This window comes from Electrophorus electricus, chromosome 6 (genome assembly GCF_013358815.1).
Source record: "Electrophorus electricus isolate fEleEle1 chromosome 6, fEleEle1.pri, whole genome shotgun sequence".
Taxonomy (NCBI): Eukaryota; Metazoa; Chordata; class Actinopteri; order Gymnotiformes; family Gymnotidae; genus Electrophorus; species Electrophorus electricus.
The window spans coordinates 20,337,814-20,351,752 of record NC_049540.1 but is presented as its reverse complement, the minus strand read 5'-3'; the positions used below and the strand labels follow the sequence as shown (position 1 = coordinate 20,351,752).

Sequence of the window (13,939 nt, the reverse complement as noted above, 5' to 3'; positions counted from 1 at the left end):
ATTGTTGTGGGTTTGGTCATTTTATTGACTGAAACCTTGATGTTTGTCAAAATGGACCATTTTTAAAAGTTCCAGACAGGCCACTTCCATATAAATCAGGATTCATTACTAACTTCAAGTGCAGATGATGGTGCCATGTCACATGTGTGTAATGTAAACGCCAGCACATGGTAATTGAATGACTGGGGGAAATGGGTGAAACTCCATATTTGGACAATTTGGATATTTGCACTGTTTTGAGAGGCTATTTCTGTAATGTCTGATTTTTCCTTTCATTGAAAAAATGAACACCTTTGTTAAAATGCAGCAACAAAACATCCATTATTATCAAAAAATACCTTAGTAACAGAATGGTATGAAAAAGTAGAAAGGGAAATTGAGAACAAATATCTTTGTAATTTGTGCATGGCTTTTTTCATTACAGATAAAAGATTGAGATATTAATGAATGGAAAACACTGAATGGTGAATAGAAGTTTAAAGCAACTATTTCACTTGTGTAGTGTTTGTCTCTGGAAAGGGGGAAGCTGGGGTGGAGACTTAAATCACCAACACTGCATTGGTGACATTTGTTGACAGTTTAAGCCGTTCTTTTGGTCACCAAAATCCCCTTGAGTAAATGTATGTGCTCAGAAATGTTCAATTGTTTGCTTTCAGTTTGCTTTTCAGATATATTTGAGTTATATACTTGGGTCAGATGAAGGAAAAACTACATTTCAACCATTGGGAAGTTGAATTATAAAACTAAATTCTTGGCCTGAATATAAAAGTGTCTGACATGGATGTGTACTTGAACTTGAGCAATCCAGGTGCTTGTGATGGAAAACGATAGAATACTGCTGTTACTCTTAGGAGGTAGTTTTTTTCTACCCAAACATGCCACTTAATATTCAGCTAGACTTGCATTTTCAGAAAAGGAAAACTGCTGTAACAATATTTAAGTCCCTTCAGACTGATTTATGGAATTTATCCATTGTGTTTGTAGTCTGGGTTGCTAGGCTGGACATCTGCAAGTAATGATCTGAACAGGCCAATGTAAATTAGTAACATGGAAGGATTCCTTGGGGAAATTACGACATTTTATTATAAATGTAGTTTTGACTACAGCTCCGAGGAAAACAATGTTTTTAAACGATGTATTTGTGAAGTCATAGCTTTTAACATGGTGATCAGTTGGTTTCACAATTCAAGCGGTTTAAAAACATGAACAGGTACTGCGATTATTTGCTTATTTTTCTATCCTACTGCTAACATCCTCGATAAGATGAACCTTTGTTTAACCGAGGTAAGCTGTTTTGTTCAAAGTACTCCCCTCCTAAGTAAAACGACCCAGAAAGAACCGACTCTGTCTGTTGGTGTTATTTATTCTTAAAGACGTTCGTCCTTTTTTTGCTTTGCAAACTTGAACAGGTGGACATTGCAGTACTTCGCTGAATTCAAATCCGTTTTAAGAATGCTTGTTTCGTATGGTGACGGCAATTTAATTTCACATTAATTATATATTGCTTGTTCATAAATATAGCTGTTATTACACTTGGACTATGCGCAAACGCACTTCTAAAATGATTTTTGCCTATAAGCCTATTTGGCCTCAAGATCACCCATCTGCCAACACAGGGAATCCACGTTCCTTACTTTTCCATACTATAGCCAATGACATACGAGTATACTGGAACAACATTTGAGAATTGATGAAAACACATTTGGATTCAGCGTGGAAAACAAATACATAATACTCTTTTGGAATCAAAAACATTGTTGACCAGTGTCTGTCTTACTTAAAATGCCAGTTTCGTTATAGTTACTCATGTTAACGAACTGAAAGAAATTAAACTTTCAACCAGCTGAAGGTATAATGGGCAGATATGGCCGTTATGTAGGCGCAGCTTTCACGTGACACCTACAGGTATTGCGTCAGCCCCCGCTGTTTTGACGCGATGTTTGGCTCCTCCCCCTAAACGTGCTTCAATAACACGTGCGCATGTGGAGCGCTTTGCTGAGCTTTGGCAAGACGACGAGCTCGTAGATCTTTGTCTTCCGTCAAGGCACAACAATACGATAAAGCTTTAAGTCCTATTGTATAAAGTAGTTTGTAGGCTACATAGCTCAAGAATCAAAAGCTCGAAGCTGTTGTGTTGTTTTTTTTGTAACTTCAAGTAACTACTTACGCGAACTTGACGGTTAGTCATGTCGACTACCTGCGAAGCGTCATCAAGCTACCCCATTCCTAGCCGTGCCTCAGACGCAAAAAACTGGTCTCCCCTGCCCGAATGTTACAGTCAAACTCCTGGAGGCACAGTCTTCTCAACCACCCCTGGAGGTAAGTCGGCGTTTTGCTCTTATGAATCTTCATATTTAGAATCAAGGTTAATCGTTTCATTTTATTGCAACCTACCATCTATAGGCTATAGGATCTCTTAATAAAAACAGTGTCGAGAGCCTCCTCAAACGCTAGTGCACTAAGTGCTCAGACCCACAACATTCTCTAGAAATCTAATATCTAATCACAAGACAGTGCTGGTATGCAGTAATGATGCCAGAGGCAGTTGAATAAATAAACAAACCACTACCACTCAAAAGTATTCTTGTTACACAGAGTACAAGTGTCAGGCCAGGGTCTGAACACATTGGCATGGTAATAAGGATAATAAGCTGTAACTGCTGTTTCTAAATCAAGATGAGGGTAACCTTGCTCATGTAAACTGTCCTTATATTCTGAGACCCTTCCAAGGCACTGTGCACAGGAACTTCCTTCCTATGTGTATATAAAGAGGTGCAGCTTCAAATAACAAGGCCGCATGTTTACTGTTTTGAAGCCTTACCGTTGTGTATAGAGTATGAATGCAGGCCTACTGTGGGTTTCCAAACACTACAAAGGTGGATAAGATGGAGTTAAGCTAGGATTGCATAGGTGGGGTAGCATAAAAAAAGATTAATTGGTTCAAATGTGTGTCTTAAAGATTTCTTACCTCCTAAAGATTAGTTATTTTGATTGTGGAGACTGATTTTAGATCAGTAGTCCTCACTCTGGTCCCTAGTGGTACCAGTAAACTCTCATGTTGTGTTTCATGAGCAAAACACAGAGCACATTCACAGGATCACCGTGTGCTTTCCTGTACTTAATGCACTCAAGCTCTCTCCTGTGTAACACACCAATCAGGTTCCCCCTCTCCCCCCCCCCACCCCTTTAAATTAACTCCCCAATCTTGCCACATATGTTGTGTAACATGTTTTTCTGTATTCTTAAACTGCACACTGCCCGGGCACTGGAAGCACAGTGTAAGATAGGGTGTAAATCAAAGCCAAGTATCTTGCGATCTCTTGCCAGTAGTCTTTGGCTCGGTTTTGGAGAGCCTGCTGTGGGTTGGCCTTTCTAACCATGTAAGCACCTTTCTTCCAGGAACCAGAATCATCTACGATAGGAAGTTTCTTCTGGAGTGCCGGAACTCCCCAATTGCACGGACCCCACCGTGCTGTCTCCCCCACATTCCAGGGGTCACCATGCCCTCTGCGCACCCTTTGGGCAGCTTGCAGGAGCGGCAGGAGGAGAACTGCCAGGAGCTCTCTGGTGAGGCTCCTCTCCTATCATTCTCCCTCTCTGACATCTTCACACGCCTGATTCTCCTCACACATGGATTGGCAACTACAGCCCACGGTCCATTTCCAAACGCAGGGGGTTCTAGGAAAACCTGAGGAATGCGTTCTGGAGTGTCGGGCTTTTTTCACTTTTGAGGAAACAACCACAGCATTTGCCTGTGAAATCCTGTAGGGGGCTTCTGCAAATGTTAAATCTATGTTGGCGTCGACTTTTCAATTGCTCTTCCTATGGAAATAAAAATTCCATACTTGCAGCTGAAGTAAGTTTTGAAGTAGAGGTATTAGAAAATCATAATCTACTGGAGGCAACAGCGACCAGCTGCTGTTTGTTGTTCCCTTTTTTTACGAGGTCATGTTTGAAGGAGACTGTGCAACTGTTTAACAAGGAAAGCAAACAAAAATGTGTCTGATCTGCTCTTGGCATGCCAATCCCCCATACCAGAGGGAGGTTTGTTGCTGTGTACCTTACACCACGTGTGGAGTGTGACTAATGGTGCTTTGTTTTGTGTGTGTCAGTCTCTTTGTGTTTGAACTCATTCACCCCCATTCTTTCTGCCATAGCTGATGACAGCCAGTTCGTGATGGACATCTGAACCTGTGATGCAACTCCTATGGAGAAATCGTCTGTTGCGGATTTTTCTGCCAGCGCTCCCGATCCAAGAAACGAAGGATTCCTCCTTTTCTAAAGACTCCATGTTTCATTAAAAAAAGCATTTCTGAACAATGAAATGCATAAGGGGGTCAAGGAGTAGTATTTTGAGTTTGGTGAACATTTGTTTTTAAGTAACTGAGTAGCCTCAGTTATTGGGAGGTATCTTGCTGAACCCTCCACTTTACTCATCTGAAAGGTTGCCAAATTTATATGAAATCAACATTTTATAATGACCTGCAATTGTGCCAATGTAACATTTCTTTGTACATGTTCTTCAGTGTTTGAAGGTGAGAAGTAACCTATTAAGGTCAGTTAAGACAGTTCCTTGTACTGAACTTTAATTTAAACATTTTTTGTTCAGTTACATGGAACAGGATGACAACCAAATAAAACCAAAACTTAACTGTCTGAATTTGTCATTTTACTCTTATTTCATTGTTTAAAATGAGTGAGGGGTGTGGCTTTTGAATGCTGTCATTAATGACAAACCTGTTTGTAAAGCATAAAGTGTTCTTTCCCTCCAACGAAGACTAGACTGCTTATGTGGTTCCCGCGATCCCCTAAGGATGTAATGTAACATGTCTGGAACAGTGCTTGGTTGTTTTCACAAGGTATGCGTGTTTTTTTTCTTTTTTTTTTTTTTTTTGTAATAAATATACTGTTTTCGCCATGACCTACAATATGTATTCCCAAAGCAGCCCTTTTTTTTTTTTTTTTTTTTTTTTTTTTTTTTTTTTTTTTTTTTTTTTTGCCGCCTGAAGGAAAAGTGTGAGAAGCAGCAGCAACTATACAATGACTGACTCACACCAGCATTATATGGCCGCGTTCTCATTAGAACTCTGCATTGCTTGATCTGTGAAGCAGAGGCCATGTTGAAGAGTGTGTATCATTTGCAGGTAGAGTGTACAGTGTGTACAATTACAGTGTTTGGCTGAGGATATCGGAACATGATGTTTCTTGAGTGCCTGGAGTTGGATCCTGGGGTGAGTGTGTGTTTGTGTTTTATTTTGGAAGCTGTTTTCTGACTTCACCCAGTTTTTTTCCCTTTTTACCTAGTTCTACCTGGATGCCAGGGTAGAACCGACATGGCTTAAAACAACATGGCCTTATCTCAAATGGAAGATAAATAACTGAGATGAACAAATGTGTGTTCTCAATATGTGCAGCAACAGATATGCATCAGTTCTTGTTCCCTTCTCCAGTACATTTCTTCCTCAGAACTCATGGTTCTGGACTGGTCTTTCCTAGCCTAAGCAGGCAGCTGAGAGAGGGAGAAAGGGCACTGTGTCCACCAAAACACTCCCTGTCCTGTTCTGGGAACAGCCTGCAGCTACTTAGAAACATAGGAACACCACAAGGGCAGTGAGTATCCTTCAGTGGTCTGAGCAAGCTTTTGGGCTGGAGAGTTTTCCTTTAAGATGGTCTTTAGCTTGCCCCATTTTTTTCTAGTACATTATTTATGCTTTCTTCATTTCTGGCTATGTTAAATTGTCTGCGTTTTATGACTTTCCACATGTATTTCATCTTTACTCCAGTCTCTGTTCTAAACATTCCCTTATCTGTGCTGTTTACCACGTGTCCCATTTAAAGAGTTCACCTTTGACCCTGTCATGTTTCACAGCAGTGATATTCAAAATGCCTTGTTTTGTTATTTGAATGAACTGCCTGAATATAGGCTTGTATAAGCATGTTTCTTCCTGCAGGGTGCTGTAAAGTAGTACAATGCCAGCTGCAGAGTCTTTCTTCTATGATAAGTGTCTTGGGAATATGAGCTGGGATCAGAAGCACCTGTTGCTTTGGTTAATCTTATCGCATGTTTCATGACTTCAGTCCTGCATCCCACAGCAGGTTTCTGTGCCATGAATCACGCTCATGTGATGTTTTGTTGTCAGCTTTAGTGACATCAATGTGAACTGCAAAGAGGGAAAACAAAAACTAAAAAACTATAACACCCAGTAAGATAAGATCCTGTAAGATGTGCTTTTTTTTTAGTAGGGTCAATTGTATTCAGCCGCCCACTATATAAGTTCATTACCAAGGGGATAGGTTTTGTAAACGTCCACAGGATTACAGCATTAGAGCCAAGTTAATTTTATATCAACAAATTCAGGAATTCTGGTCAGGAATTTAATTCACTTCTAGTATGCGGTGGACTTACCAGTGCCTCGCTTATACAGTATGGGTGTGTTCAAAGCTCTGGCTGGTGTGTGGGAACATGCAAATTTTGACGGTTCCCCTTTAGTAGCATGCGAGTGTGTCACCTGCAGGAATTTAGCAGCCCCACACAAATCTCAGTCACATTTCACTCCCACACACACAAAAAGGTACAAACTATGACCCTTGTCAGAACAAGTCTGACCTATATATTCACACTGGTTTTTAAATGACTGGTTATGTGATTAGCTTGTATAAATGAGTGAGATCTCTCCTTTAACCACAAAGAATTGAATTATGTTATAATCACTCTTTTTTTTTTGGCTTATCTATTTTTAGATTTTGAAAGTATTTGTATTTTGTATATGAATAGATCATGATTTTAAGAACGTAAGGGTACAAATGCACAATTACATAATTAAGTGTTTACTTTTACTCCACTGCAAGTATTTCACTTTTTACTTCACTATATTTTCCAACAAACATTTATTACAGTTATGCAATTTATAAAAGGGTGGAATTTACCTAGTTATTCAGGGTGTCTAGGAAAACATTGCAGTATAGTGTGAATTACCAATGGAGAGGCCTAGTACTTTTTTTTTCCAGAACTCAATTATCATGTAGCTACTCACTCTTATTACTATATATTGTTTTCTTCATGCCCATATTTGACCAATGTGTTCTAATTTATGAAGTGCAGGTATAACACTTACACAGTGTACAGTGTTGTTTACTTGCCAGACAACACATGAAGCTCAGCTTTCAAGAAATCTTCAAAATTAGTTGACCAAAAGGGTTAGCTGCCATCTCCATTTAGCCCTGTTAAGTTAGTGGGGCTAGTTCCATCTCTGTTATGATGGGGTTGTGAATGCAACATTACAAGTGTAGGCATGTGTTTTAGCTCTGCAATTTGATATGTATTTAAACAAATAGAGTAGGATTTATTTTTTATATTATAGGTTATATCACTTATGCTAGATCCCTTATCATTGTCAAAATCTGAATGATTAATCCAGGCTGCTTCACATTTCTGACACTTTTAATACATTCCATTCCAAATCACAAATTCAACAAAAAACATATAAAACAAAATCCAAACATCCCCCGCCCCCCCAGTGAATTTGGTGTAATCAAGTCAGTCATAACTAATATAAAGCTTTTTCAGGCTCTGTCTTCATGGACATCCCGTCTCTGTCCTTTGTCTCTTCTGTCTTCTTTGAGACATTAATATCCGTTCATCTGATGCTCATGCTGAGGTTTGTCTCCTCTCCTGCTCGATGGCTGCAAAATCACACATGCACTGTTTAACAAGGCCATGTCGCATTCTCACACACTGGCACTAGAAGGAACAGAACCAGATTAATTTGATTCTGTGCAGGCAAGGCGACATGGGGTCTTTTTTTTTGCTGGGGGGGTGGGGGGGGGTGGTATCACCAAATGGGTGTCCGTATTGAGTTACATTAGTATCAGGAGACAGCATAAGGAGGTAGGCAGCTGGCTGGAGTAAGCCGATTTCATAGTGATTGCATCTGAAGTGGGCCACAGATGTGTCCGCTCTACCCTTCCAGTCTGTAGAGTGTTATTGTAGAGCTGATTAGATTTAAGTAACACCGTTGGGGAGCAGAAGAGACAGCAGTCTTGTTTAATTGCTTTGTATATTTATATCTTTTTGGTGTTACCTTCCAGGTATTTCTAAATGACTCTAAAATGAGTTTTTGTTAATGGTTTTAGTAACTCTTATGACTCTTTAACAAATCACTTTATTCTAACATTGATCTTTTAGTTCAATGTCAAAGTTAAACAAGTCAAAGTTAAACAAGCTGTGTCATGTGGCTACCTTACACAAATAGCCCAAAGGAAGAGAGAAGCCTGGAAATGTGATTAGACTGTAATGAATTTTGACACTCACTTTCCTTAGTGGGCAAAGGATTCTTCTCCCGGGTTTCTGTCTTCTTCAGTTTCGTCTTGTCAAAGCTTGTGATTTCCATCATGCTGGGTTTGTCAGCCATAACTGTTGACTCTCAACATTTTCATATTTATTACATCTATTATCCATACAATAACACAGTCACACTCTAAGTTATTCTACTTAATTTGTCTAATTAAAAGAACATTGTTTTTTTTTTGTGTGTCCAAAAAAGTCTTAAATAGGATATGCTGTGATTATTGCTTAGTCCATATTTCTAATTATGCAGTGACTGGACAATGTAGCCCCATTAAACAAATGAACAAATGAAGAAATGGTAAGTGGAACTAGCTGGTACGACACAAGATGTATGTGTTGAGTAGGTCACGGGTAGGGCTATGTACAGCTGGCTCGGCCACTCTTTTCCTTCATTCGTTACTTTTTTTGTTCTTCTTTTCTACATCTTTTTCCCAGCTATGTCTTCAGGCTTCCATTGTATTATCTCTCCCCACTTCTGCTTTACCCATTATTACTGATCTAAAATCAGTGCAATATTTGAAAAATCCCAAATGCATGCACATAATAGCATAACCCAGTGTCTTACCGGATTCCGGGTGTGCCAGAGAAGACAGCCGAGCCACAGTCGGTTACTGAGACGCGTGTGAGTGTGACGGCCGGGGAGGGGGTTTTCCATCAGTCCAGCCCTGAGCTTGTCCGTATCGCCACCCTTCCCTGATTGCATCAAATATTCATGGAACTGAAAAATGGTTTTGAAGTTTTAAAATGTAAGTTTGATAACTATGTAGGACAGAAAGGCTATATTGGGTTACATTTGGAACCTGATAACGAAACAAAGGACACAAAACATCCAAGGCTGGGATTTAAAAACTTCAGTAAAGGTTAAATGGCAAATGTCTTGTGTAAGGACTATCACAGAGCTAATTATATTTAAAATAGTAGTGTAAACATCACTAAACAACAAATTTTTATTAATATCAAATTATTCTAAATAAAAATTTGATTTCTCTGGGATCCAAACACTTCTAATGATAGATTCCAACAATAGAATCATAAATGCCAACTGAATGTATTTTTGTTGGTGAGAAAGCATGTGTGATGACCAGTACACAGTTGCACTTTCAGGTCTGGACAATGGCTCTGAGACATGAAGGATAAGGGTGTGGTTTGTGCCAGCTGCATTCACCATGCACAGAGACGCACAGACTAACACATGCTGGTTGAGAACAGCTGCGTCGCACACCCTCCCATGCAAGGAGGAGGTGGCTGCAAGCATCAGTTCCACCCAGCTGACCCTGCAGAGGTCAGGCCTCAGGGTGCGGTCTGATCTCACCCGTGCTTGGCAATGGCTCATCACACCGACTGTCTTGAGTTGAAAGCTGCTAGTTGAGATGAGACAAAATTAGCCTTTTTTTTAGCCTGGACTGCTGGTAGCAGATTTATATTTTAAAGCACACCAGGGCATGCTGAGGTTTATATAAAATATTCTAAATCCTTTATTTTCGAATGAATGTGTTACATCCCCCCCCCCCCCCTTTCATTCAACATTTTAGACTAATGTCAGTTTTGTAAGTCAGATAATCCAAGAAAACGTAGCGTGACGCCTGTTATGTGCCTGTGTAATGTTGGCCACTGTTTAGCAGTTCTATAATGCGCAATTTCAGTTTGCACACACAAAAAAAAAAAATTCCCCTTCCCAATATGCAACCACCAGATGGACTCAGTGCACAAGGAATACAGGAAGCTTTGCTCATAACTACACACAAACACACTACTGCTGCTTTATGCTGTGTTCTTTGACCATGTGTTCTGGAGGGTTCCTCTGAAGGCAGATGTAACAGCGGTAGGCGTAACCTCTGCCCTATGTTCAGGGAGTATCTAACTGGGGAGCCCGTGTTGATGAGGTACTTTGCCCCTGCAGGTTCTGGGTGCACTGGAAGGGGTGTGAAGCCTTTGCTCTCATATCAGTCATATCACTGGGGAATTATAGACGCACTGGGCTGAAACAGAAATTTACATACAGTTAGTGAGTTTGATGACTCAAATTCTAATTTAGTTCAGTGTAAATTTTAAAAGGCTGCTCTAGATAAGAGTGTATGGTAAATGTATGCACGGTAAATGTATAATAGAGATAGTGGCTCATGTCGTTTTGTAAAAAGGATGGTGATGCTTGGAAAACTTCTACATGCCAGCATAAATACTTCTTTACACTCAGTTAGCTAGACTTATTTCAATTATAAGCCAAGAATACAACAGTAATCAAAAACAAGGGAACGTGTAAAATGTCTGTCCATCAGATAACGCTGAACATGTTTGACCGTTAGAGGGCGCTCTGGAGCTTTCATGTTGCACTAGGTTCGAACACACTTTACACTGAGTACTTGTAGTTATTGTTATAGTACAGTGATTCATATTACTCACTATGCACTAGTCAGCCACACTCAGACTGCTCTCATTGACCATTTTACCAGTCTCTATCAGGCCTAAATTAGAGCATCAACCCAAATCTATCTTAAACCTTGCGCCACAACACTGGACTGAAATGACACCAAACGAATCAACTTGACTGTTGAATTTCTTAACAGCTTCCATCATTTTACCTCGACAGTAAAAGAAAAGCAGTAAATACATCGCGGTCTATGAGTAACGACAAATGCCTTCAGACCTCGGTGGGGAAGGGAAAAAAGAAACCCCTGGTCACATTTGACATTCTGCAGAGAAATTCCCCTCCTCCGATCACGTCCCTCTCTTTTCTCGCTCCTTGAAGCAGAAGCCACTTGACGCGTCGCAGCTGTGTGCGGCAGAGCAAAGCGCCGTTCCCCCTTGTCAAAGTCCACTCCACACGCACTCCCCCGCCTCCGTCCCTGGACATCGCGCTTATCACTTCATCCACACGGTATTAATCACTGTCGTCAAGAGGGTCGTCCGGGGATCCCTTCAAAGCCGGCCAAGCGTTTAATGCCCCAAACAAGACTCTGATTTACTCTGTCTCCCGAGAAAAGAGGCCTGTCACACCTCAATTCTCAGCCAACTTAGGAAACATGTGACGTGTAATTAGGTATTTATTTGCCTTATTAAGCACACGCCATCATATTTAAGGGATATTATATTTTAGGTGTGCATATCTGCACGGAAAGCTTCATTACTAGTGATTACTTTGATTTATATATACACGAGGAACGTTTAAAAAATTGGTGTGTCAATTAACACTCAAGTCAATTTTATTCTGTACTATCCATAAATTGTTTCTGCACAAATCCTTACATTTATAACTTTAGGTTTATGGCTCTTCTGTTTACTTACAAACTCACTTAATGTTTTCTCTAAGCTAACAAAAGATATAATTGTTTTAAAAATGCTTTATTTGTCAAACTCTCCTGGCTTCATTGTCTAAAGTATGCAGGCGTTCAGGGCAATTTTGCACACGTTAACTGTCCACGTAGAGCGACTCATTCCTTGGTGTGGGAGGAATGGAGGACATCGTCGATGGTCCCGAAGGGCCGTGTATTAAACCATCATAATTTACTTAAAGAAGGCGCTCAGTGGCGCCACCACCTAGGAGTTCCTGGTATGAAGTTCCTATGAAACCCCTTGCAGTCAGCGCTCTGATTCTGGTCATTTCATTACTGCCCACAGTCATGGCCTGAAGAAATGGCAGTAGGGGTGGCTTCCTACACATGTTTCTTTAAAAAAAAAAAAAAAAACAACAACTCTATTAACTGCATTCTGTGTGAGAAAGAGTCTGTGTGATTATATGTAAAACTACATTCTGATACCCGTAGTAAATGGATCTTAATTACTTAATTTCTGTGGTTCTTGTCATCGACTGCACACGTGGTTTGTGGACTACTGTTCAGCTGTATGTGCATAACCACATGCGATGTCGTGCCTTTCTCCTGGTGTTTGAGGGTGTTGATCCAGATGTGTCTCAGCTTCAAGCAGCACCTGGCTGCTGGTGTCCAGGAACAGGACTGGTTCTGTCTTGAGGGTGGAACTCCAACTTTGGCACATGACTAGATGCTGTCCACTTGGCATTAGCGTGAAGGTGGGGACCATAGAACTTCACTGCCAGATATTGTTGGGGGCCTTCTGCAGTTATGTTAATGGGGGACCAGCTCAAACCAGCAGGTGCAAGTTGACACTGATTGATGCCGCCACTCTTCCTGATTTGGAACAAAGGCGACGTGTGTCCATCTGCGCCACAGTTCAATTGTGCCGTGCTCTTGTAACTGAGTAAAGGGCCAATTCAAAATCCATTCTTGGAGACCGACGAGGCGCTTTCGTAAGGGGCCCCAGTTGTCATGGCAACCGTGCACTAATACAAGCCCTGATAAAGGGAATGGTGCGACGGCGGCCGGGTCTGACAGAGTCGGAGGCAAGCGGCTGTGAATGTGCTAGGACAAAAGCGGTGAAGAGATCGGAAAGAAACTGTCACATTTTCAAGCCGCGGAGGCCGCTTTCTCTATGACTGCATCACTGGGTCTTCAGCTGGGTGTGTGTGTGTGTGTGTGTGTGTGTGAATGCATACGTATGTACATGTGGCTGTGAAAAGGCCCAGCTGTGAGGTCTTGGAGGTTGACTGCAGGCTGAATGCTACAGGCTTAACTGGAATCAGAGCTTCAGTGGGGTGGAGTAGTGAATATGCTCGCTCTCTCTCTCTCTCTCTCTCTCTCTCTCTCTCTCTCTCTCTCTCTCTCTCTCCCTCTCTCTCCATGTTGCTTTCTTTCTCTCCTGCTCTCGCCCTCTCCCTGTCTCGCTCTTTCTCTCACTCTCGATTTGTCCTTCCCTGTCTCTCGCTTTCTGTCTCTCCCTCCCTTACATAAAGGCAGTGTGGCTGTGGAGGCGGTTTACATAAGGGCTCCAGCGTAATGCTTCATCATGATGCTGCACACTGCTTGACAAATCACACTCTGCCTCCCCCTGTGCATGCGCTCGTGAAAGACCCATTCTCTCTCTATCTCTGTTCCTGTGGTGATTTTTGTGCATTAGCCCTCAGATACACCCATGCCCACTGTGATGGTACAGTTTAATATTATCAAACCGAACAGTGGTGCGACTCTCATTGAAAATAGCCTTCTCTTGCTTCACAAGTCACAGTCTGCTCTGCAAGAGCAGCCGTTAAAAAAAAAAAGAAGCCCTGTCAAACTTGAGATTGGAATGTAATGCAAATGCTTCATCTTGCCTTCCAGTTCTTCATTTGCATGAGATGTAGCAAAGGATTATTCAGTATGTATTTATAGACTTTGTCATATTTATTCAGCCATTGCATCTTAAATCCAGTGTTTGGGTGATAAGGGAGTCCTTTAGTTAATCAAACCATGGGTGACATACAAATGTACTGATCTGAGAATATACTCTTGCGAATAGTGCATTTTATTGCCTCAGACATGAGGTCCTTGGTGTCTGTACTAAAAAAAAACCCAGATTCACTCACGCTCTCAGAATTCACTTGGCCTTTATGTCTATTCAAGTTTGCTTGTCAGGATGCATGTGTGTGCACATGTGCACACATGTGCACCAGTAATTGTGTGGCACTGCAAGCACAGGCAAACAAAATGGCAATCAAAACTGAGACGAAATGTGACGAAGGAGGGAAATAACTCCTTTGCAAAT

The 13,939-nt window shown here is 41.1% G+C and overlaps 2 protein-coding genes across 3 annotated transcripts; one reads left to right on the top strand and one right to left on the bottom strand.

The window, feature by feature from the left end:
* Positions 1–1,974: 1,974 nt before the first annotated feature.
* On the top strand, positions 1,975–4,656 carry eif4ebp3 (eukaryotic translation initiation factor 4E binding protein 3). The gene is made up of 3 exons (XM_027000131.2): positions 1,975–2,319; positions 3,400–3,567; positions 4,158–4,656. Exons 1-3 carry the CDS (start codon positions 2,187–2,189, stop codon positions 4,187–4,189), a joined length of 333 nt encoding a protein of 110 aa, XP_026855932.1. The 5' UTR covers positions 1,975–2,186; the 3' UTR covers positions 4,190–4,656.
* A 2,767-nt stretch (positions 4,657–7,423) lies between these two features.
* On the bottom strand, positions 7,424–8,984 carry tmsb (thymosin, beta). 2 transcript variants are annotated; one of them, XM_027000146.2, is made up of 3 exons: positions 8,913–8,984; positions 8,312–8,422; positions 7,424–7,683 (listed from the first exon to the last, which is right to left on the bottom strand). In XM_027000146.2, the coding sequence occupies exons 2-3, from the start codon at positions 8,409–8,411 to the stop codon at positions 7,649–7,651; spliced, it is 135 nt and encodes a 44-aa protein (XP_026855947.1). In that variant the 5' UTR covers positions 8,412–8,422; positions 8,913–8,984; the 3' UTR covers positions 7,424–7,648. The 2 variants fall into 2 exon arrangements, with proteins under 2 accessions (XP_026855947.1, XP_035383314.1); XM_035527421.1 differs by lacking the exon at positions 8,913–8,984 and having other exon boundaries at positions 8,312–8,444.
* Between the last annotated feature and the right edge of the window lie 4,955 nt (positions 8,985–13,939).